Source organism: Aquarana catesbeiana, linkage group LG06, assembly GCF_042186555.1.
Source record: "Aquarana catesbeiana isolate 2022-GZ linkage group LG06, ASM4218655v1, whole genome shotgun sequence".
NCBI classification, from domain to species: domain Eukaryota; kingdom Metazoa; phylum Chordata; class Amphibia; order Anura; family Ranidae; genus Aquarana; species Aquarana catesbeiana.
The window spans coordinates 96,094,644-96,121,094 of record NC_133329.1 but is presented as its reverse complement, the minus strand read 5'-3'; the positions used below and the strand labels follow the sequence as shown (position 1 = coordinate 96,121,094).

Sequence of the window (26,451 nt, the reverse complement as noted above, 5' to 3'; positions counted from 1 at the left end):
CAACCACTTTAACTGCTCGTTTTGTTCAGGGGTGCACAGAAAGGCTATACTCACCTTATTCTTCGATCCTCCAGAAAACAGTGCTCCCCCTCATCCAGCAGTCGACTGTTCCTGCCATCCTCGTGTCCAGAGCCGGTCTATGGACGTGATGCCGTCAGGAACAGTCCACCACACAAGACTGTTAGACTGCGGGGGGGGGGGTTTGGCAGGAGTGGCTGGGACTGGTCATGCACTCGGAGGATCAGTGAATTATCCAATCCCCTAGACATAAACGAGCAGGTAACTAATGCAGTGGGTTTTCCTGGAATCCTTTAATGCAATCACTAAAATCTTATACAAGCTGCAAAGTATTAATGGAATTTAAATGATTTTTTTTTTTAAATTTGCATCTTTTATGAAAATACCTGGTGTTCCTACCTTGAAGGTCCTTGTTCAGACAAGGTGTATCAATTGCCTGACATTTGTGCTGCTGTGTTGTCACCCCCATCACAAGCACCCCTGGAGGTGACTACACGAGGCCTTGCTGACACACATTGCACAGGAATGAATCAATGTTGTCACCATTAAGAAGCTGGTCTAGAGCAATGTGTAGCTGATGCTTGAGAGCAAGACAGAAATTGGCTGAAAGAGGCTGCAGAAGATCAGCAGCACTGAGATGCAAAAGTATGCAAAAGTAATTTTAGAGAAAAAAAAAGTGGTTGTTAACGATACACAGTGCTTTACCAAACTAAATGTTATCCAGTAAAGGTTTATATCTATTTTACCTCTCTGGAATCTACCAAAAGATGTGATGTTGGTTTCGGTTGGAGTGGTCCTTTAAAGGATGAGTTCTGGAATGCAACAGCCATCAGGAAACCATTCCCAGCTCTGAACTCCCACAGAATATCTAAACAGAGGCATGACACACATTGCCCAGGCTGTACATCCTGCAGCTTCTCACATGGTTGTGCTCTGGGGGTGTGAGAACGCATGCAAAGGACGATGCAATGCAGTCAACAAGTCTCTCTGTTATCTCAGCCGTCCCAAGAGAGACAGGAGGCGCAAAAGATAACCTGATCAGCAGGCTGATTTCCAAAAAAAAAAAAAACAAAACAAGGGAGGGGAGCTTTATTGGTTGCTTATTGCAATCCCGTGCCTGTTAAACTGGCTGTACTGATGACAATTTTTATACAGTGATTACATTTCCCCCAATAGCACCCGGAGTAAGAATCTGAATATAAAGTACTCACAACCATTTCCGAATGATAAATGGAAAATTGGCAGCCCTCTCTATGGACACCCATGAAAAATATCTCAGGCAGGCCATACACGGTGCGCTCCAGCCTTCCCTACCTCCACCCTTTTCCTTTACCCTTCAATCAAAGCAAGTCAACGCAAGTTACCGCAGGTGCACATAGAACACAATTGTTTTATATGTGCCCTGTACACACTGCATGCTGCCTACAGTGCATGATGCTTTTTTGCTGGCCCAGAGCTCACCTGAAGCCACTGTCCATTTTCCCAAAGCACCAAATGACAACGCTTTAAAACTGATCCATCTTGCACGGTTGGTTATCACTCCCGTGGCATTCCCAGCACTTTCAGGGTTAATCATTATGTAATATTGCAGAGATTACAATAGCGTAATTTATGGAAGAACCCCAGCTGATCCAGGGTAGCCCCCCTGCCCCTAACATATACAATTGTCCCTTGTCATCCTTAGTGAAGAGTCCAATAATCTCCGCTTCTAATTAACCCCACACGTGACATGGTGCTGTGTCAGTGACATAATACACTACAGCACAACACTGAGGAAATGTAAAGGAGAAATATATTATCTGCAGATTTATTTAACACTGTGCTCTATTTTTTGTCCGCTACTCCAGAGAGATAAAAGTTTAAAATTAAGTTAAAGAAGAATTCCCGGGACCAATTGTATTGTATTAAAGTATATATAAACCCATTTTTTACCAATTTAAAGATGGAAAACATTTTTGCCAGTTTTTTTTGTGTTCCACTGGAGAGAAAGCTCTTAATTTCCTGTCCTGCAGACAAAACAGGAAGTGAGAGTAAATCTCTCCAAAATGAATGAAATTCCCTCTTAGGTGTCACCCAAGCAAGTGTCCTCAACAACTTAAAGAGGAGCTTAGCTGCCCCATCCCTATTTCTTCCCCCACCCCTTATACCTGTATAGCCAGGTTATGCAAAAAAAAAAACAAAAAAAAACAAAGATACTCAGAAGCTTGGCGATCCAGTGGTGTTGTCTAGGGATCCACTGTAGCACAGCCAGTCCTGTGCCGCCATCTTCTCCTGATGTCACCAGGGGGTAACAGCTGCCGCTTCAAGGATCTGCAGCAGTCCCATGATGATGCACATGCACCACATCATCAGGGGGTGGCTGAAAAAAACATGAATAAATATCCTCCCGATGACATGGTGCTTATGATGTAGAGTACCCTGTGGCCTCCTGGAACCTTAACTGTCAAATTGTTGGACCAGGAAGACCAATTGCTTAGTTGGGAATTATGTGTGTTATGCATGTAAGTCTTTATGCACATGGGTGTACTTGCCCATGCAGCGTAAAGACACTGCGTATTTCTTTTTTTTTATTTTTTTAGTGCTCGGGAAGTGCTTGAGCTGCATACAGCTGCCCATAGACTTGAACAGATGAAAGTGACCATAAGCAGCCATGCACCGCTGTTTGCGTTAAGTATCACTCAAGCACAGACATAATGCTCCAAAGGCACACTAGGTTTGTTGGGTGCTTTATGTCTGTGCGCATGCACTACATTATGTACGCGTAGCCTAAATCACACCATGACTTGTACAGAATTAGTATGCTTTGGCAGGTAATACAGTAAACATACAGTACACATACTTCTCTGTCAAGAGCAATGGCACAACCATCCACCCATCCCCACATGCCCGGGTGCTAGGTGTTATCCTGGACTCTGAACTCTCCTTTCATCCCCAAATCCAATCCCTTTCCAAAGCTTGCCGCTTCAACCTCCGCAACATCTCCAAACTACGTCCCTTTCTAACCAATGAAACCACAAAGCTCCTGATTCACTCCCTGGTCATCTCTTCCCTCGACTACTGCAACTCCCTCCTCATTGGCTTACCTTTACATAGGCTATCCCCTCTTCAGTCCATCACGAATGCTGCGGCCAGGCTCATCCACCTTACAAACCGCTCAGCGTCTGCTACCCCTCTCTGCCAATCCCTTCATTGGTTGCCACTCACCCAACTAATTAAATCCAAAATACTAACAATAAGTTACAAAGCCATCTACAACTCTGTCCCCAGCTAGTCTAGTCTCGAAATACCAACCTAATCGTCCTCTTCATACCTCCCAAGACCTCCTGCTCTCTAGCTCCCTCATCACTTCCTCCCATATTCGCCTTCAGGACTTCTCCCGAGCCTCTCCCATTCTCTCCCATCCTCTGGAATACCCTACCACAATCTGTCATACTATCTCCAAATCTACTTTTAGGCGATCCCTGAAAACTTTTCTCCTTTTGGAGAAGCCTACCCTGCCTCCACCAAACTGTTCTTTTATTTTCTTCATCAGCTCATCCCCCACAGTTATTACCCTTTCGTATCACTTGACCCTATAAGCTCTAACGAGCAGGGCCCTCTGATTCCTTCTGTATCGAATTGTATTGTAATTGTACTGTCTGCCCTACTGTTGTAAAGCGCTGTGCAAACTGTCAGCGCTATATAAATCCTGTATAATAATAATAATAATAATAATAATAAAAAATAAAATGTATACTGCATTCTGGTATTTAATAGGTTGTATTCAGATATTCTAGCAGCCCTTTGCTTTTTATTTAAATCATCAATGTGTTCCTACTGCTCTACAGATGTTTCTTATTACGGATACAACATATTGGAAGAGTCATACTGATAATCTAGTGCAATGGAGATAAAGCACAGCCCTCCCGCTTTATTATACAACCTAGAAGGGCTCTTATGGGGAATTGTAACAGGTGTATCTGCTAAAGTGCCTTTCGCAGAGGAGATCTATACCTGTGTGTGACTGATGGGGCTGTAATGCTGCCAAAATACACAGGAGAGCTTATGTTTCTCGGTAATCATTCGCTAAGAGGTCACGATCAGCTGTGAAAACAGAACAAGCTCTATGCAGGAGGCCTGCGCAGCCTTGGAGAGGCTCTTGAAGGTCAGCGGAATATATTCTCATCCACTCAATGCAGACAAAGGCTGTCATGGTCTCCTATGAATGCTTTTGTAACTTTAATGTTGTGGAAATAAAGTCCGACTTTCAGATACTATGAACAGACAGGCTCTTTATTGCAAAAGGCACATACAATGTCTCTTCTGCTATAAAAGAAACCTATCTGCCTGCTTGCATTCTGTGTGCCAGAATGACTGCACTTCTGCCCATGCGTCCCATCCCCATGCCCAGTCCTGGAAGAAGCCAGGTAGAAGATGATGGCACTGACAAGGGGCATCAGACCGTTGAAGGGAGGTATTGCGGAATTTAAAGTGAATTTGCTACTTTGCCCATGCAGGTTAACGTGGCGGTTCTCTTGAAACACACTACGAATCCTATGTTCCTGGATATTCTCTAAGAGGAACCATTATGGAGAAAAAACTCAATTTTTTGCTGCCACTGTCCCAAATATTATATGTATATAAAGGCAAGTACCCCCCGGTACAAAGGGACTTTAAGGGCAAACTTTTAGAAGACGCAAATGTTATTCAAAAAGATAGAAAAAGGTATTAGATAAAAACATTGTGATGATCAAAGATAACAGTCATGCACAAAATGATACATAATGTCCATGTATAATATATAAGCAAAAAGCACTTCTCCTATAGTCCGACGCGTTTCGGGAGATTCAGGATAAATCCCTTACTCAGGGGAATGAAGGAGACAATAATTGGAGATGCTCTGAAACAAAAAGGCAGATAAAGTCTAGACTTACAGAAAGACAAAAGGGCAAAGACAATGTCAAACATGGAAAACATCATGGCTATAAAATCTGCACATACCAATACTACATTCATAGAATAGAATGTTAAAAGAAGCTTGTTAAAGATGGTGCTGGAGACACGTATCCAGGTTGAGGAGGAGGTTACCCAAAAAGGAAGAATAAATCCTCAAGGCTCGAGAGATCCCTCACAAGGGTCCCCTAAAAAGAGTGAATCCCCGCAGCAAAGTCGTATGTTCCTAGATAGTGATACGCTCAGATTTGTTCAGAATAAGACCGAACCCCACATGGGTAAGCCTGCCAGGAAGTTGTCACCTGCAGGGGCCGGGCCAATTATCTGATGAATACGTGTAGCCACGAGTGGGGTATGCCCCCGCAGCAGATGATTGGCCTGTGCAGGTGACAGCTTTCCAACAGACATGCACATGTGGATTTAGTTCCTAGTCTGAACATTTCCAAGCCCATCACTGTTCCTGGACTGGGCCTGTAGTAGGAGGGGGCTTTAGTAGCTGCCAGCGGGTTAACTAGAATGAGAAAATATGTCACCAACACAACATGGATCCGTAATCAATACTAGGAGCCTTTGTTCACAAAAAGTGCAACAGAGGTCATTGTGTAGACATCCAAAGGCCCTGAGACTTCTCCTGGGCACCGCCATTTTGGAGATGATGTCAGATGATCCAGTAGTCTCAGAACTGGCACTCAAATGATATTCTATAGTATTCCCCTTCACTCCTCCCCTGGTAACTACCTTATGCAGGGAGGTGAGGAAAGGTGTGGAGGAGCTGGGTCAACAAAGAGTGCAGGTAGACACTTCCGGAAGAGGAGAGGGCTAAGACTCTAATGGTCTCTTCTGCCATAAATCCTTCTCCCTGATGGTCAGCATTTTTATACACTGAGCCACGCAAGTGCAGCTCAGTGTACAGTTATATCACCTCTCTGTGGCGTGATGACATAACTCCTGCGTGCATGCGCGAGAGTGATATCATTGTGGCCTGGCTAACCAAGTGGCCATAGAGATGGAATCTGGAAGAAAGACCAGGAGAAGTGCGAAAGGGGATTGCGTCTGCCATATTGTACTAATATGCTCTGCATACTAACCCATTATGGTTGAAAGCTCCTGGACCCCAATTAGAAAAAAAAATTGTCGGGTGTTAAATCTGCTTTAGGTGCTCCAGCTGCTTGATTAATCGGTGTCACTGTCCCTCAGGATCAACCACTGTGACGTGGTGAAATGGTAACATGACTTTCATGTTATGTAAGTCATTTTCATTTTTAAATAAAAGTGGTTCATAGATCTGTGCAGTACTTTATAATACATTATACATTATTCTGAGAGAGTCTTGAGTGTGCAAGGAAATTCTTATAAATTGAGCCCTCAGAGATTGCGGAACATCTAAGTGCGCAATTCAGATAGAGACTGAGATTTAAAGCCCTTAAACAAACGAATTAGCTGTTCCTCAGAGGGAAAGCAGAATTAATAGTTGCCAGACACAATATGGAAACTGGAGCCTTTCAATATTGACATTACGGGTTAGAATTGTCATCTTGCCAGATGTAGATGGGCTAGAAAAAGGAATCCGAAGAGCTGCTAAAGTGACAGGGCCTCTTAAAGGGGACCTCTAACAATGACAAGTGTAATGTATTTTTAGTAAGCATAAGCTTGGGTTATTTGTACTCTATTCAAAACTAAAAAAAAGTTTTGCCTTTACATATGCTTTGATCAATGAAATTGTATCTCCCCCAAGCTTATACAGAATAGAAAGCTCATTTTGTTTAGTGGATGATCAAAGACTGAAGGCCTGTTCGCACTTGGAGTTGATTTACTAAAGGCAAGTAGACTGTTCACTTTGGAAGTGCAATTGCTCCAGAGCTAAGTAAATAAGTTGAAGCTTCACTTTGCAAAGAATACCCAATTACATGCAGGGAAAATAAATAAAACGGCATTTTTTCTTGCACATGATTGGATTATGGAAATCAGCAGAGCTTCCCCCATTTACTAAGCTCTGGAGCAACTGCACTTGCATAGTGCACAGTCTATTTGCCTTTAGTACAACAACCTCTATGTGTAGTGATTGCACCTGGTCAACACTAGCTACCGCAAGGGCACATAGAAAAAAACTGTTTTCTATATGCCCTGTTCACATCACAACAGTGCTGCATCTCCATTCCCTAGCCTATTTTTAACTATTTTTAGTGATGCAGCGAACCATAATGCACAGAGCACATTGGACATTTTGGGGTTGATTTACTAAAAGCAAATAGACTGTGCACTTTGCAAAGTGCCAATGCACTCCGCAAGTGTATTTGCTCAAGGACAAGGACTTAGTAAATGAGGAAGGCTTCACTTTGAAAAGAATACCCAATTACCTGCAAAGAAAATAACAAAAACCTGCATGTTTGCTTGCACATGATTGGAGGATGGAAGTAAGCAGAGCTTCCCCTCATTTACTAAGCACTGGTGCAGAGTTGCAACTGCACTTTGCAAAGTGCACAGTCTATTTTACTTTAGTAAATCAACCCCATGTTTTGGTTTTACCACATATGGGGCACCATCTATAAAGAACAGCAACGCAACTCAATGCACATACAACATGATTCGTGATATAGGGCCAGCCTTATCATTTTTGTATCAGCGTGGGTGCTGAGATTCCATGCCATGCTATGGCTTTGCAGGCCTAGAGAGTCTTTCCATCAGATGTAAGAAAACAGTGAACACATTACCCTACCAGAATTCACCCAAAAAGAGTCACTTTCTCTTTCCTGAGCACTGACCGGTGGCAGCCTGAGATGGGAAGGGTTGTACGAAAACATGTTTTTTCAGCTCTTGAAGGAGGTTTCAAGGAAGAGAGATTCCTTAATTTGCCTTTCAGCAGCGCCGTGTAATTAATTGTCACAAGCAGGGAACACTTCCCTGTAATTAGTAGCTATTGTCTGTGGCGTGCCGATGTAATCAGAGGCACTGGGAAAGTATTGCAAACTAGTGACATAAGCAGACTATTTATGAAAACGTACATAGAAAAGAGCGATCTACAGCAGTGGTCATCAGCCTCCCTCCTTCTGGGCCTATAGCCAGCTGCAGATCCCTCAATCTCCCACATTGCCTCCCAGCTACCATAGTGCCCCCAACCTCCCACAGTGCCTCCTAGCTTCCACAGTGCCTCCCTGCTCCCATAGTGCCCCCAACCTCTCACAGTGCCTCCCAGCTCCCATAGTGCCCCCAACCTCCCACAGTGCCTCCCAGCTCCCATGGTGCCCCCAACCTCCCACAGTGCCTCCTAGCTTCCACAGTGCCTCCCTGCTTCCATAGTGCCCCCAACCTCCCACAGTGCCTCCCAGCTCCCATAGTGCCCCCAACCTCCCACAGTGCCTCCCAGCTCCCATAGTGCCCCCAACCTCCCACAGTGCCTCCTAGCTCCCATAGTGCCCCAACCTCCCACAGTGGCTCCCAGCTCCCATAGTGCCTCCCAGCTTCCACAGTGCCTCCCAACTCCCATAGTGCCTCCCAGCTCCCATAGTGCCCCCAACCTCCCACAGTGCATCCCAGCTCCCACAGTGCATCCCAGCTCCCACAGTGCATCCCAGCTCCCATAGTGCCTCCCAGCTTCCATAGTGCCCCCAACCTCCCACAGTGCCTCCCAGCTCCCATAGTGCCTCCCAGCTCCCATAGTGCCCCCAACCTCTCACAGTGCCTACCAGCTCCCATAGTGCCTCCCAGCTCCCATAGTGCCCCCAACCTCCCACAGTGCCTCCCAGCTCCCATAGTGCCCCCAACCTCCCACAGTGCCTCCCAGCTCCCGTAGTGCCCACAACCTCCCACAGTGCTTCCTAGCTTCCTTAGTGTCCCCAACCTCCCACAGTGCCTCCCAGCTCCCATAGTGCCCCCAACCTCCCACAGTGGCCATCAAGCTCTCATAGTTCCCCCAGCGACCACAGTGCCACCCAGCGTCCCCTAGCTTGCTGTAGAAACCCCAACTTTCAACAGTGTCCTCTCTCCAGTTCCCACAGGGCCCCATAGTACCTCTGCAAAGCCTCTAGTCTCTTGGATAGACCACATCCCCCACAGCTGCCCCTAGCTCCCTCATCTCCTACAGGGCCACCAAGTCTGCTGCAGAGTCCCCTAAAGCCAGCCATACATGATTCTTTTTTTTTTCCGTTCAACAACTGGGTTGAACAAAAAAAAGATTCAATTTCCCACATTAATTATGAGGATGGGGGAACCCCTTAACTCCCTCCAGAACCCCCATCCTACAACAGTGACACCCAGCCCCACTCAGAGCCTTCCAACATTTTAATATATATTTTGTCGCATTAGCATTTTTTTTTTTACTATTGGGGCATGGAAGGTTTTAGAAGAATTTACCAGGCACAGATCTCAATAAGGTTGAGAACCAGAGGTCTATCGCAAACAATTTCCACACTTGCACCAAGAAAAATGATAACTATGAAATGTCAATGCTTCCTTTTTTTTAATAGTAAGCTTTCATGTCCTAATGTATCTTGCCAAAATTTAAGACATACATGAAGAATACACACATTTTCTTGTAATTCTATAAATCAAGTGTTATGTCCTTGGGCTACTGTCAAATAGGCAAATTGCTGCTACAATATTCAGTAATGCCAGCAATTTGCAGCTAGTGATTTAATCACTAGAATTGATGCCCATTGTGCTACAGCATTGGCTTGTGCCCTGCTACACATCACTCCATTCAGTGATCTGAGCAACATGCATGCGATCAACACAAGTGGTTTTGCTGCCAACCCGAAATGCTGCTGAATCGCAATCACTGAGTGACAAATCGCTTTAAAAATGTAAGAGTAAAGCCTCAAATACGATTTTTTTTTGCATGCCAGTATCATATAGAAAATGAAGAGGTTGCTAAACTTAAAATTCTCGTACAACAGAATATATCTTCGGAAGTGATGTAATGTGTTGTATTGTAATGTATTCTTACGTTTCCGAGCATGCGTGATCTTTCTCTTCCGTTTTTTTTTTGGATGAACACTGTTCTGATTCAACGAATATCGTACGATCTGGTATCGTACGAAAAAATTTTCGAATGAACTGTTGTGATCGTCTCTCAAAAGCTATGTACTAACGATCAGAATATCATACGATCACTTCGATAGTGGTATATTTTCTATCATAGAAAATCATTATGAATTTTCTAGCAAGAAATCGGAGTGTTCAGTGGGTGCATCATCGCAAAAAAAAAAAAAAATGCTCATCTGACATCTTTGGCCTCCAACCTAATTTATTTTTAATTTTTTTTGATAGAGCAAATAAAACTATGGCATACCTCCCAATTTTTTGAGATGGAAATGTGGGACACCTATCAGCAAAAGTATGCAGGCATAGGACACACCCCTTGCCACGCCCCCTTAAAGGAGAATTGTACAAAAAAACAAGATTGGTTAAACCCACAAATGTTTTTTTTTTACCACTACTATTCCTTTATATTGGTTTTTGGAATTTACAAATGCAGCAATTTAGAAATCAGATGAAAGGTTTAGTGCTGGAAAACACTTTTTGATAGATAAAAAATGTATTTTATATACAGCTATACAGATCAGACCAAAATGAGGGACAAATGAGGAGGAATGAGGGACAGAGGGACATTGTTCCAAATCAGGGACAGTCCCTCGAAATCAGGGACAGTTGGGAGCTATGCTATGGGGTTAATTTACTAAAGGCAAATAGAATGTGCACTTTGCAAAGTGGAGTTGCTCCAGAGCTTAGTAAATGAGCAGAAGCTCTGCTGATTTCCGTCATCCAATCACGTGCAAGCAAAAGTGTTGTTTTTTTATTTTCCTTGCACATGATTGGCTACTCTTTGCAAAGCGAAGCTTTACCTCATTTACTAAGCTCTGGAGCGACTGCACTTTGCAAAGTGCACAGTAATTTTGCATTTAGAAAATCAACCCCTTAGAGTCGACCCTACTGAGAGAAATTTTCCTTCACTTCCGGTCAGGAAAGGAAGTTATAGGAATCTTTACAAGAGGTAACAACAAAAATATTTCCTTAAAGTGATACTAAAGGTTCCCTTTTAAAAAAAAATAAAAAAAATAACAAAAATGTCATACTGTACAGCTCGTTTTGCAGAGTGGCCCCGAACCTCCTCTTCTGGGGTCCCTCGGCGGCTCTCTCGGCTCCTCCCTGCATTAGATAACCCCCTGGGAGAAGCGCTCTCCTTGGGGGTTACCTTGCGGGCGCGCTCCCGAGTACAGCATTCGGCGCCTATAGACGCCGAATGCAGGACTCGGCCCCGTCATTGGAGTTGATTGACAGCAGTGAGAGCCAATGGCTGCGCTGCTATCAATCTATCCAATCAACAGCCGAGAACCCCCTAGCAGAGAGACGGCGCGTCCCCGTGGGACATGTTCGAGGGGTTCAGGTAAGTAAAGCGGGGGGGGGCTGGGGGGCTGGTCACTGACATAGGACGCATTAAGGTGAAAAAACACGAACCTTTGCAACCCTTTTAAGTGCTCATTTGATGGAACCTGCAGCACCAATTCCAGTTTAGTGCAACCAGGTCAGCCACAGATAAATAATTGGTTACTGCGGGTCACTGCCCTCCCCCTTACTAAATAACTGACTTTCCTAAGTTCAGTCTCCATTACATTGGAGCGGGTCACGCTCAGCCTGTTTTTCCCCTTTTCTCTGTTATGTAAAGGTAGAACTATCCGGCTCACTGCGGAGACCAGACACTAATCCAGAGATAATGTTGCAAAATTTGGATTAGGGAAAAGCAGAAAATTAAATCTTGCAAGTTCCTGATTAGGCAGCTGACATTCGGAAATGCAAACAGACCTGTCCGTTGAGTCGCACTCAGCACGGTGATGTTTATCATTCAAGTGGAACTCTAAAAGAACGCAGGATATTGGTTTAAAATGAAGTTAGTTATTTTGTTTTTATTTCAGTTACTTATATAAAGCGCCGTCAATTTACAAAGCGCTTTACATATATATTGTACATTCACATAAGTTCTCTGCCCTCAAAGAGCTTGCACCCTAAGGTCCCGAACTCACATTCATACATACACATACTAGGGCCAATTTACCTACCAACATGTATTTGGAGTGTGGGAGGAAACCCACACAGGCACAGGGAGAACATGCAAACTCCAGGCAGGTAGTGCCGTGGTTGGGATTCGAACCAGCGACCCCAGTGCTGCTAGGCAGAAGCGCTATCTACTTAGCTGCCCGTAGTTATGACTTTGACTTTCTTTTTTGCAATGGAAGATAGGCTTATATTGTGATTTTTTGGGAATCACAGGATCATCCACCCATGAATCTCACCTTGAAATCCAAATTGCATACTGCCGGTTGACCTTGGACTGACTGCCTGAAATCTTGTAAGGCTGCTGTAAAGACATAAACCGCAAGTCTGTGAGCAGTATGGAGACTTTATGAAGATTAGATGTTTGGTCCAAGGACCTGCAGTGTGAATATGGGATACTTAGATGAGGTCTGTTGGCAGATCAGATGATCATCAACATACAAAACACCCTGAAAAAGGGCTTGTTCCTGCCTTTAAATATCCAGCAAGACAGCCAGGTGTATTGGAAGGAAGTTGGTAATAGTCCCCAAACACTTATCTAAATTCATAGTTAAGTGGTTGTAAACCCTCACATACCCAGTGAAGTGTCTGGCCTCAGGTGATACACAGAAATGAAACAAATCCCCCTATATAAGTTGTACCTGTTTATCTAGAGCTGTCTTTCCCCTACATCCATTCAAAGTGCAGAATTCACACAGGATCTCTCAGCTCTGAAAAGCAGGGGGCGGGAAGCTGAAGTTACATCAGTGAGGAGAGCTCTGAGAGCTGATTGGAGGGAAACCCCCCCCCCTTCACACAACACACAGGAACAGAGTTGAGGCTGTCCATCTGCTGGAGCTCCCTCGCCTGTCACCTTTTTTTCCTCTTGGTGCCAGGAAAACTTATCAGAAGTTACTCATGCTGATAGCAGAGGAAGGAAGCAGCAGACAGAAATTAACCTTAGTGCTCTGGATTAAGATAAGTACACACTATAGAGGGATATGCTTTGTTCATATTTCATGTCTATGGTTTACAACCACTTTAGGTAATATGCTGGGCCCTGACCCTTCTTCTGGACTGCAAAGTGGAAGGGCCTTCTTCTGATGGTTACGCTGCTACCTGTTGAGGTGGCCACTTACTGTTGACAGGTCTTGACGACTCCAATAGTGGCATGGTGATGTCATGTTGAGTACTGGTCAGTGCTGGGCTCAGCATTACTGGATTGCTGGTCTTCATTCCGAAAGAGTTACCATGGTGCAGCATGTAACAGAACACTTAGGTGAGTATAAAACTTTTTCAGAGGTTTCATTTTGGAGAGGGGAGGGTGTTGGTGGTTGGAGGGGTGCACAAGTTTCCATATACGTGTTTTAAAGTATAACAGGCAACACTTTTTTTTATTGGATAGAGTGGAGACGGATTAGAACACCTTTCAGCTTTTTATTGCTTCCGTTAGGGAGATTCGCCCTCACTATTTGTCCTGTTTACTCTTATCACCGAAAGTGAAAATGAAAGAAAATTTCAAATGTTGGGTTGTCCTCAAACAGAGATCTTCCAATGAGGACACTGGTTCTGGTGACAACCAGGGATTCCCTCACTTTGTAGGGATTTCCCCCTCAATTTCTGTTTTGGCTGTGGGACAGGAAGTAAAGGGAAATCTCCCCCAAATCTGATAGAGTTTATAAAACCCTCCTTTACTCTAAAATGAGAAGAAAAAAAAAGTATTTGCCTTAAGTTCTAAATTAAGGTACACACAGACCAGAAATGGTGGTTGGAAGATCTGCGTGTATGTGCGTGCTCCTCTGACCTTGGACTTTACCCAGGGGAACAACAGCGATCACCAGGAACATCCATCCAAAATAACATATTCTTCCCCCCTAGACTGGTCAGCCAAGAACTGTGCAAAGACTCACAATGGTTTCTGACCCAGGTACAACTTGGATTTGAACTCCATTTATCTTATGTCAAAGGGCGCCTTTAATATTCCGCTATTTGAATTTCCAATGTAATTAGTTTATTGTAGAATCTAGTCTATTTGAAGTAAAGATAAACCTGTGCCTGTTCCCACACAGTACCCGCCGCTGCTGGTGCGTTCTTGTCTAAACAAACTGGTGTGTGTTTTTCCAATGAGTACACTTAAGCGTTCTCTTTCAAAGTGTCTCCTGACCGTGGTGCCCACACCCAGTGCACGCTCTTCCTCAGATTGTTCCATACACAGGATGAGGAGGATATAGGAGGAAACAATATAGACATTTTTCAGGGTTCTCAAATAAGGAGAAACATCCACCAAAAATAGCAAAAAAGCTGTTGTAAGCTTGAAAGAATGTGACATCGGATTATTTATTTTATACATTATAAAGTATTGTCCACAGAGCACATTGGTTCCTTATCTGTACATAGACAGAAGACAACCATTGGATGATTAAGAGCACATTTAGACAGTTTGGGGCATTAAGCCACACTCACGATGTTCTGCATCACGCTCATTCGAAAAAAAAAAAAAAAACTCAATTGATAGTCGGAAATGCAATTGATTAATATATATATATATATATATATATATATATATATATATATATAATACATGGAATTCAAACAATAGATAGTGGGGAACGCAATTGATTAATATATATATAATACATTGGGAAATCAAATTCAAACAATAGTTGTAAGATATGTTTGTAAAGCCGGGTACACACTTATGCCCCGTACACACGGTCGGACTTTGTTCGGACATTCCGACAACAAATTCCTAGGATTTTTTCCGACGGATGTTGGCTCAAACTTGTCTTGCATACACATGGTCACACAAAGTTGTCGGAAAATCCGATCGTTCTAAACGCGGTGACGTAAAACACGTACGTCGGGACTATAAACGGGGGCAGTGGCCAATAGCTTTCATCTCTTTATTTATTCTGAGCATGCGTGGCACTTTGTCCGTCGGATTTGTGTACACACGATCGGAAATTTCCGACAACGGATTTTGCTGTTGGAAAATTTTATATCCTGCTGTCAGACTTTGTGTGTCGGAAAATCCGATGGAAAATGTGTGATGGAGCCTACACACGGTCGGAATTTCCGACAACAAGGTCCTATCACACATTTTCCGTCGGAAAATCCGACCGTGTGTACGGGGCATAACAGTTTTTTTTTTTCGCTCTGAGCCACTGTACTAACCATGCAAGGTTAGTTCAGCGATCTCACCCCCCACTGAGCTGTTGTGTTCTGGTTCTTTGCTGTGGAGGTGGGTGCAGAAGACACAGCCGACAACAGAAGTCCCCTAGTAAGTCTATGGGTGATGTCACTCCCCATTCATTTCTCAGCTGTTGTCGGCTTTGTCCTCTGCAGAGCTTCCGCCACTGGAGATCGGGTCGGATCGGCTTCAGAAAAGGTATGTATACTGATTTCTTCTTTACAGAGTTAGGTTAGTGTTATATCATGGATGTCTGTAGATGTGGAGATTTTAGTGTTAGGGTGGACTTATCCTTTAAAGTGAATCTTCGCCTGCTCCCCCCTCCCCCCATTTATTTAACTCCGCTTACCGGGAGACCTGTTGTGCACATGTCAGACACTCACCCATCTAGAGGATCTAGCGTTATCTCGCTGAGATCCACCTGTCTTCTGCCACCACCCAGTCCCGCACAGCCATGTAGCTTGTGATGTCATCAAAGCGCCTGCTGGCTCTTCCAGTTTTAGCCGGCGTGCATCCTGATGAGGCGGCACTAGGCACGCCCCCTGCTCCTTTCTGATAGAAGGGGTTTGCCTCCTGGGATATGTGATATGTGATATGCGATACTGTGCATGTAATTCGCCTAGGCCCCCAGAAGGAATGGATTAGAGGGAAGTTCCCTCAGAGGGTGAAGATCCGCTTTATCACATATCAATTGGATTATAACATCAAAGTGTGTATGGTCATCATTAGAAAACTGCAGTCTGGTTTCATTTTTAGCAACAACTCTGTAGTCAGATTGTGTTCCAGGAGGAAATTTAAGAGTGCTAAGCAGTCACTGCCCACTATCACACATTTTCAGAATAAATATACTAGTGAATACTAATTTTTATTAAATCACACATGTAGATAGGTTCACATGACTGTATATACAGTGGGGGACGGAAAGTATTCAGACCCCCTTAAATTTTTCACTCTTTGTTATATTGCAGCCATTTGCTAAAATCATTTAAGTTCATTTTTTTTCCTCATTAATGTACACACAGCACCCCATATTGACAGAAAAACACAGAATTGATTACATTTTTGCAGATTTATTAAAAAAGAAAAACTGAAATATCACATGGTCCTAAGTATTCAGACCCTTTGCTGTGACACTTATATATTTAACTCAGGTGCTGTCCATTTCTTCTGATCATCCTTGAGATGGTTCTACACCTTCATTTGAGTCCAGCTGTGTTTGATTATACTGATTGGACTTGATTAGGAAAGACACACACCTGTTTATATAAGACCTTACAGCTCACAGGGCATGTCAGAGCAAATGACAATCATGAGGTCAAAGGAACTGCCTCAGGAGCTCAGAGACAGAATTGTGGCAAGGCGCAGATCTGGCCAAGGTTACAAAAAAAATTCTGCTGCACTTAAGGTTCCTAAGAGCACAGTGGCCTTCATAATCCTTAAATGGAAGACATTTGGGACGACCAGAACCCTTCCTAGAGCTGGCCGTCTGGCCAAACTGAGCTATTGGCGGAGAAGAGCCTTGGTGAGAGAGGTAAAGAAGAACCCAAAGATCACTGTGGCTGAGCTCCAGAGATGCAGTCGGGAGATGGGAGAAAGTTGTAGAAAGTCAACCATCACTGCAGCCCTCCACCAGTCGGGGCTTTATGGCAGAGTGGCCCGACGGAAGCCTCTCCTTAGTGCAAGACACATGAAAGCCCGCATGGAGTTTGCTAAAAAAAACACCTGAAGGACTCCAAGATGGTGAGAAATAAGATTCTCTGGTCTGATAAGACCGAGATAGAACTTTTTGGCTTCACAACTCTGACTGTTCTTGAATGGCCCAGCCAGAGCCCTGACTTAAGCGAAATTGAGCATCTCTGGATAGACCTAAAAATGGCTGTCCACCAACGTTTACCATCCAACCTGACAGAACTGGAGAGCATCTGCAAGGAGGAATGGCAGAGGATCCCCAAATCCAGGTGTGAAAAACTTGTTGCATCTTTCCCAAAAAGACTCATGGCTGTATTAGATCAAAAGGTTGCTTCTACTAAATACTGAGCAAAGGGTCTGAATACTTAGGACCATGTGATATTTCAGTTTTTCTTTTTTAATAAATCAGCTCCCTCCTCCTTTCCCCACTGCCGGGCCAGTAGGAGAGCGCAATGGTGCCTTGTGCATGCGCAGTAGGGACCCAGTGAGAAGCCGTAATGCTACACTGCCGGGTTCCCTTACCCGCAATGGCGGTGGCAGCACCAGATGCGCTGCCGACAGCAGACATTGCTGGACTCCAGGACAGGTAAGTGTTCTATTATTAAAAGTCAGCCGCTGCAGTATGTGTAGCGGCTGGCTTTTAATTTTTGCAGGGGTGGGCGGACCTCCTCTTTAATTTATCCAATACATTTGCATCCTATTAGACAAGACCTTGCGGTACACAGTTGCTGGTAGATCTAAATGAGATCTAAATGTGCAATTAGATTGTAACGAATGTGATGTGCTAGGCACACATATGCTAGGGTCAAAAGTGGAAACCAATTACTAGCATGTTTTTTTTAATTTTGGTTGGAAACCAGAGCACACAGCTGATACCCCAAAAAAACATGAGAGAGCATAAAAGCAGCGTGTCCTGTGGTCATTGGACCCATAGTCCCAGTGCTGCAAGGTAATAGCATGTTACTCCCTTAGCCACTGTGCTGCCCACTTTGGGTGCCGGCTGATCTTCATAGAACTACTGGAACTAGAGGACAATAAACAGGCTATTCGAGCGGCTGGTGGTGCATGGTATTTGTGCAGCAATTAATCCTCCTGTCCTTGTAATATCACCTGTCCCAGGGGGTGACCTTGCCTGCCTGAGTAGTATAGGCGTTCACATTCTTCATCTATATTAAATTCTTAAGATTAAGTTGCCCGGCTGAGCAATATGAATACCTGAGCTGTTAACTCTCTACCAGTCCCAGTGTGGGGCCCAGAATCTGGAAACGGACCTATTCTAGATTCTGCAGGTGGTGGTGGATTTTAGACATTATCATATTACCGTTTCAGTGCCATTTGTATCAATTATATTACAATGTAATCCATCTTATCTACACTCATTTACCACGTTATGCAATTAGGTATTCATTAAAAATGTAAGGATGCTTAAAGGATAAGTACAGCCAAAGCTTGTTTGGCTGTACTTCTCCTGTGGATCACAGGAGTGCAGTTAGTTCTGCAATCCTGTGACCCGTTTTTAGCAGACAGCGGGATAAAGCCCACTGTCAGCTGACATCACAGAGCCGGTCCAGGCTTGGGAAAGATCGCGACCATATGGTCAGGATCCACCCACATGCCTGGACCAGCACATGGAGCAGCCTTTCAGCGAGCCACTGAAAGCCTGAGCAAGATATGGATATTTTATACATGGTTACTTTGGATCAGCTTGGACCAATGTAACTACAGGTATGTATATACCATACCTGTGGTATCCCCCTAGAAGCCGGAAATCAGTGTAGTAGAGGCGCTACTCCAGTGATCTCATGCATTGAGAAAACACACAGTGATCTCTGATTGGCCCCCATGCATAGTGAATGACCATTCATTGTTTTATCAATGAATGCACAGCATTCTGTGACTGGACAAGGTGGAGAGGAGGGGTGGTGATGGCATGCTCTCCACCTCATCCAATTAGGGCATGCTTTGCATTCACTGAGAAAATGCAAAGCAATCTCTGAATGGTGCCCATGACAAGTGGCGACCTCCTGTGTTCACAATGCAGCAGGGAAGCCGCTCAGCAAGGGACTTGGAAGCAAGTGAAGATCATTGTACTAGCAGTGTATACTACGGTGATTTCTAGCTTCATGGGGGGAACCCATCGGTATGTTATATGAATAAGCCCTATTTGGGTGAAATGTGTCAGAGGGGTGTGGCCTAAGGTAGGTACTGTGTTGGAAGACAGATATTTTTATTAAACTCTACAGTTTAACTTCTACAATGTGCAGCTTTGTTCCTCTATTTCCCAATGATATATGCATTTTTACACTGGTCCAAGCCAAACTTTTTGCACTGGTGCAAATCATTTGGTGGAGGGGGGATTATGGGGTGGGGTTGTTTTTCAGGGGTTGGGCTTGGCCCCTTAGTTCCAGTGAAGGGAACTCTTAAGGCGTCAGCATACCAAGACATTTTGGACAATTTCATGCTCCCACCTTTGTGGGAACAGTTTGGGGATGGCCCCTTCTTGTTCCAACATGACTGCGCACCGCTGCACAAAGCAAAGTCCATAAAGACATGGATGACCGAGTTTGGGGTGGAGGAACTTCACTGGCCTGCTCAGAGTCCTGACCTCAACCCGATAGAACACCTTTGGGATGAATTAGAGCGGAGACTGCAAGCCAGGCCTTCTCGTCCAACATCAGTGCCTGACCTCGCAAATTCGCTTCTGGAAAAATGGTCAAACGTTCCCATAGACAAACTCCTAAACCTTGTGGTCAGCCTTTCCAGAAGAGTTAGGCTGGGTTCACACTTATTGGATGCAGGGAAATTCGCATGACAGTAGATTGTGACCGGCTCTCAATGAAGCCGGTTCACACATCTGCAGGGTGGCTGCGGAGCAGATTGCAAAGGGGTCCTGTGTGTCCCTGGCTCCGTTTCAGGTCCGAATTCTGGCCCGGTTCGTCCCTGAAACGGAGAACAGTGACACATCGGACTTCTGCTGTCAGCCGCAGCACATAAGTGTGAACCCAGCCTTAAAGCTCTTATAGACGTCCCAATACTTTTGACAATATAGCGTATATGCACATGTGCTGACAAGGGATGGACTGGCAAGAAAGAGATGACTTCATCAGTCTGCTACTCCTTAATTGTCCAATCACAGGTTGAGAGCAGGGAGGATTCCAAACTGTAATGATTAAAGTGTATATGTACTGAGCAAACTAACCGGACTGTATGAGCCATGGAACAGGTCCAACCCAAAGAGTGACTAAAGGCAAGAGGCTGAAGGAAAGTGGATTCACAGCATCTATAAGACTTAATTAGTAGTTCCACCTGGACTGACAGCTAACTATTTATTCATAGTGTATGGCTTTCTTGTAAAACGTTCCATGACAGAAAGTAAAACTGATCAAAGACAAAACCAAACATATAATAAAACCTCATCTCATGGGGAAGTACCGTGATTAGCACATCATTCATAGTATCTACTAGTTCAGATTTCCTCCTAACATTCCTGAGGAACACATATGATAAGGCATATGGATTGTAATATGTGGAAAGAATTTTTATAGCTTCTAATGGAGACTGTAATTTACATATAAGATGCATATTTTTAATGCCAAAAATTCCTTGCCTTAAAGGTCTACGGATTTAAAATCACACATAAGCTTTGCCATGGTATTCCATAATATGTTATTTCACAGGTCATTTTCTGTATCTGTAAATCTGCAGCCTTCATTAAAAAAAAATAAAAATCCATAAATGAAAGTACTTGTTCAGGCACTTCCTGTTATAGGGTGACAACGCTCTGTCCCTGTCTCGTAGTTGTGCTCTTTTGTTGTCACCCGGGCTTCTTAAGTATTTTCAAAGGACTGTACAGTATATTGAAAAGGACAGAATACTTACCTCCTGACATTCTTTCTGAAGATATTCTATGTTCTTTTATAACAGCCAAGACATTGCAACTTTACGGAAAGTCTACTATATTGTTTATGCAGCTGATTAAAGTATCTGAATGTGTCCTGATATCACTCTCTTGTAGCCCCCTGTAATGTATCATATAAGACTCAGAGAGGGAGGGTCAATACTCTAAAGCAATCAGGTTTTGCTGCATGCACATGTGATGGCAAGAAACACAATAATCAAAAGAGAGAAAAAAAGATAAGCTCATCGGTGTGCGTCAGCTTCTCGTGTCCAATCACAGGCTAGGGGTGGGGAGGTGACCAAGTTGTATTGCTTAATTGCAGTAAGGAAAAAACAGGTCACAAACCCACAAACCTGGATGTGCTGTCTGGCAGGGCCCTGCATGGCCCTATTTATACCTGTGTGATTTAACCGCATTGCCCAATATGTGCTAATGCACGACAAGAGGACTGCCATTCTATTCTGTCGGGCCCATTCACATCCTGCTATGCATTGGGTAAAATAACTACAGGTGCTTTACTGGTTAATGTGTGTTTATGACCCCCCCCCCCGCAGGCTTTAATGGTGAAAAACAGATGAACTGTGCATAAAAAAGCACCGAAAATGCATGAAAATGCAGAGCCAAGGTGTAAACCTTTTCTAAGCTGCCATTCACAATTGAGCATTAATGTTTTCAGGCAAATTTGAAGCATTTTTTGTACACTTTTGCACAGATGTGCATTTTTGAAGTAGTTTTTGTGTTTTTTTTTTCATGTTTTTATGCTTCAGACATTTTGGCTTTGGCCAATGGAAAGCAGTATAGTGTGAAATCATAGGTCGTGGTCATCCCTGCATTTGCTATCTAAGCTGTTGTTCAATATGCGCATTGCTAATTTCTTGCCTCTGCCACTTGCCACGGTTCTTGCAATAGGCATCACTCTGGTCGTAGAGGTTCCTGTGAGCCCCCATTGGGCAGATAAATGTATCCAGCATATCTCCTGAATCCTTTCATTTGTTTGCAGACCTGAGGTTACCAGGAGGAGGACACCAGTAGGCACGAAAAAACATCAAAAGGCCACAATTGAATTTAATGGGAAATCTTCATGTTGAGCATTGTTGATCATCGGGAAAAGTTGCTCAGGTATGAATGGAAGCTTATTCTCAGGCCTGGCTTGCCACTGTTCTTGCAGCAGGCATCCCTTGGGTCGTAGAGGTTCTTATGAGCCCTTATCAGGTGGATGAAAGGCTCCAGCAAGGACACGCCTGAATCCTATATTTTGTTTGCAGGCCTGAGGTTGCCAGGAGGACACAAGTAGGCATAAAAACAGACGAAAAAAAACACTTAAAAAGCCACCATTGAATATAAATTGGGAAATCTTCCTGTTGAGCATTGCCAATCTTTGGGAAAATTTACTCAGGTATGAATGGTAGCTTAATCTAAGTCTTGCTGAACCAGGTTACAAATGAAAACTGCTTCCACATGTGCATTTACACCATGTATTTTACATAGTAGGTGAGGTCGAAAAAAGACACAAGTTCATCAAGTCCAACCTATGTGACTGTCTGAGATAATTTATCTTTCAGATACATTGATAAATGAGGCTGAATACCCTTTCTTGGAAGTTCATTTGTAAATAAAGTTTCCATATTCTTCTCAGCCTGGCTGTAGCTCCACAGATCCCTCCAGTAGACCCTAGTGTCTCTATTTCCAGCCTAATGTCACATATTTGGGAGAAAGTGACTTGTTATGAGGCAGAGCTTTCCATGTTTATGTCCCACATCAATGAACAAGACGATGGAAAGTGCCCAGTGGGACTCAGGATGGTGAACACCCATTTTCCTGCCACAGACAGACGCCCATTGTCATATGGTCGTCTATATTTAGCCTGGATACAGTTCTGACATTAATAGTTTCTCAAAATGGAGCGCTGCAGACTACAATAGCGCATTGATAAGTTGTGGATATATCGCCATCTGGTCAGGTTAAGGGTTAAAAACACAATAACATATCAAAATAGGAAAAATGGTGAACTATGAGGAACTCCGGGAGCTGGCACGTAATTGCGTTTATCTTCCTGACCCAAAAGCACTCCACATCCATCTTTGCCCTAACCTTCATTAACCATTGAGAAGTTTGCATCTTCTGTATACGTGTGGGTTTGTTGGATGGCAGAGCTTCAATTTCTGAGCTAGAATCCGAGATGTGAATATTGAGGTTTTTTCCTGGTACAGACAATAAAACACCTAACTTGTAGAACCTCCTTCAACATCTATGTAGTGAGAAAGGGCTGTCTTATAGGATATAAGATAAATCAATTGTTTAGGTACACTATGGTAGCCACCGGTGAACCTAAGGCAGGTAAATGACCTTGCAAAAAGATTGTATATTATTTTAGGTTTACTAGTGTCTGTGTGAGAACTTACCTGATTGTAGCCGGTATGAACAGCGTAAAGAGGAATTTAACTCCAACATACATCCTCCCCTCATCCCCCTTTACTTTTATGATGGGGAAAATTCAAAATGCCCACTCACCTGTCCATGCATCCAGCATTGTCCTGCAGTAATCTGCCATTCAGATGTCTGTGGCTGTGTCCCACACCAATATCTCGGCCCAGCCCTCCACCACCTCTTCTGGGTTCAGGCAGCTCGTCTACCGATGACACAACAGATCCGCCCTCTGCCAATTCTGTGAAAGGGTTCCTGTAGCCTCTTGGGAAATGGGATATTTTGATCCCTGTATGGTTAGCATAAGGCTACTATGTTTGTATCAGGAGATTAAATTTTTGCAGCTATTCTCAACCAGGGTTCCTCCAGAGGTTTCCAGGGTTTCCTTGAGCTTTCACTGAATGACCCCAGTGTCTGATTGACCTTAGTGTTTCCTGAATAGGTCCAGAGCCAAAGGCACTTGGTGGAACAACACCAGATATCTTTTCAGCTGTCTAGGGCTCATTTATACTTACTTTGACTTTAACAAACAATAAAGCTCCTACCGCTTCAACATGCTTATTTAATGTGATTTTGATGCTAGTGCAATGCTTCTGTGATGGTTCGGTGGTGCTTCAATGATGCTTTGGTGGTACTTTTTTGAAGCTTTAATGAAGCTTGGAAAATGCCATGTGGGTGTGTTGATATCTCATACCTGCAATACTGCCAAAACAAAGACGCTAAAGCTGAATTAAAGCCTCTTCAAAGCTTCGGGTGCTTCAACCGAGTTTTGTGATAGCCTTCTATGGAGGCTTTGAAGACACTTTGAAGTACCACTAAGGCGACATGGGGTTTAATTTTTGAGGCAAAGCAAAGTAAACTTATTTTGACTGGCGTTCCGAGATCTTTAAAAAAGCGTGTCCGAAGTCATGTTTTGAAGGAAGTGTAAACGAGCCCTAATGCCGCGTACACACGGTCGGACTTTTCGTCTACAAAAGTCCAACGGACGCTGACGGACTAAAGCTGGCTGGTAATCCGATCGTGTGTGGGCTTCTCCGGACTTTCAACGGACTTTTTTAGCCTCAAATCCGACGGACTTTAGATTTGAAGCATGCTTCAAATCTTTACGTCGTAAGTACGACGGACCCCGAAGTCCGCTCGTCTGTATGCTAGTCCGACGGACAAAAAAACGACGCATGCTCATAAGCAAAAACTAAACGGAAGCACTCGGTCTAGTAAAACTAGTGTTCGTATTGTAGGTAGCACATTCATCACGCTGCAAAATCTGTGATCGTTGAATGCAGCGCATTTTATTTCTTCTTTACGAAGGCTCTATAAAGAACGAAGGTGTTTTGCTGTTCATAATCAGAGTTCTCCCAAACTGATTTCTGGATTCTTTTTCTCTTTGATCTCATGAATGATATAGTATGCATTTTAAAAACAATGTTTCCATACTAATAATACTTTTTCCCCTTTTTTTTTTTTAGGTTTGTAAAGTTAACACAAAGAACCCATTATTCTGTTTTTTTTTTTTTATAGTGATTATTTTTTAGTTTTTAGATAAAGTTAACCCAAAGCACCGTTTTTGGTTACGTAAATTTTTGGATTTTCAAGACTTACCACTTGAACATTATTAACATTAGTAATGTATTTTTGGTGTGTTTTTTTTCTAACTCAATGAGATTGTTGTCCCTTGTTAATTTAACATTGTGTGTAAAATCAATGATTTCAAAGAAAAAACATAAAAAGTCTTTTGCTAAACTCAAAAAATGATCCATTTATTCATGGTCAAAATAAAATAAAGAGGAAGTCAACGCTGGAAAAAGTCGGTGTACCAGAAAATTGGGATCTTGCGGAGTCCATATAAGAGGGAGCACAATCTGGTCCAAGAATCCCAGAGATCAACAGCACCAGCAGATGATCTAGATGTCCCCAGACTGTGGTCCTACAACAGCCTGCGTCTTCTGTCAGACCAGACTGAACCCAGGTCATCATTTTCTTCTCTTCCCTGCAGCCTTTCCTCCACGCTGCCCTGCAGCCTTCCCTGTAGCCTTCTTTTGAGGCTGTGGCTCTGGTGTTTCAGTTGTGGCAGGAGGAGGAGGAGGAGGAGGAGGAGGAGGAGGAGGAGGGGGGGCTGCCTCATGTAGTTGGGTGTTTTGTGTTAGCGTGCCCTGCAGCCCCTTATGGATTGTTTCCCCAAATAGGCGCTCACAAATGAGGCGCTGCTCCCTATTCATCTGAAGAAGCCTGCTGGCTAAGTAGCAGCCATAGGATTCTTCCGCTTCGGGGGGGCTCCTTAAAAAACGGGTGGCCTCTTGCATAAGGCGCAGGGATGCGTCCTGTGTGACCATCCCCTTCCTGGCCCTTTTTTTGGGAAGGTGGAGGGGAGGCACTTGGGATTCGGTCAGGCTCCTACTGGGCCCAGCCACCTCACTTGGCCCAGCCACCTCACTTGGCCCAGCCACCTCACTGGGAGCAGCCACCTCACTGGGAGCAGCCACCTCCTGCCTGACACTGGGCCCAGCCTCCTCCAGGATGATGGTGAATCTGGCCTCCTCCAGGCTGTCCATGGGCCTGGTCTCCTCCTGCCTGCCACTTTCCCCACATTCCTCCTGGATGGACTCATCCTGTGTATAAAAAAAGGACAATAGTTTGAGTATATTTTTTTGGGTTCATCAATGACACACAGTTTGCTTCTCATGAATAGCAAATTCAATGTGAATACTTCTCTTTAATAAAAGAGTCTAATCAGACACCCTAATTATTTCAAGCAGGTGCCAAACATATTTAGCCACTACTGTCAATTGATATGTATACCCAATTTTGAGTGCCAAATTATTTTAGACAATTATAACATCCAGTTAACATCATTAATATTAGTACAGTAAATATTTGTTAAAATAATTTACCTGACTCCAGATGGTCATATCTGGTTCATCCAGGATGGAAGACCCAGCTTGCTCCTCATCAGCCTCTGCTGGGGTGGAGGGAAGGGTGGAGGGAAGGGTTGAAAGTGATGGCCTGGCTTCATTCTGGTCATCCAGAAAACGGAGTTGATTATAGTACCACAGCCTGGGTACATAAACATCATCTGCTGATGCTCCTGATCTCCTTGATTCCTGGATCTTCTTATGCTCCCTCTTATACATGTTCCTCAAGCCCCCAATTTTCTTGAGCAATGTCTCCATTGTTGCTTCCGGGATGGTCGCCTGGACAAAGGCCAGAAGTCTCTCCAGCGTTGACTTCCTCACATGCTTAGCATAATACTGAGGGTGTTTCACCTCCCACAAATTCC

General features: G+C 43.8%; 1 protein-coding gene across 2 annotated transcripts in view; it reads right to left on the bottom strand.

The window, feature by feature from the left end:
- NHERF2 (NHERF family PDZ scaffold protein 2) overlaps positions 1–26,451 on the bottom strand; it is a 200,292-nt gene that overhangs the window by 59,300 nt on the left and 114,541 nt on the right. Inside the window, exons 2-3 of one of the 2 annotated variants that reach the window (XM_073636466.1) lie at positions 26,066–26,451; positions 24,550–25,783 (exon numbers count right to left, since the gene is read on the bottom strand). The exon at positions 26,066–26,451 is cut by the window's right edge and continues 69 nt beyond it. The exons of the other annotated variant lie outside the window; for it this stretch is intronic. Of the exons in view, the coding sequence (XP_073492567.1) occupies positions 25,148–25,783; positions 26,066–26,451 (1,022 nt within the window). The 3' untranslated portion in view covers positions 24,550–25,147. Of the gene's footprint in view, positions 1–24,549; positions 25,784–26,065 lie in introns of those variants that run through there. 2 annotated transcript variants of the gene reach the window in all.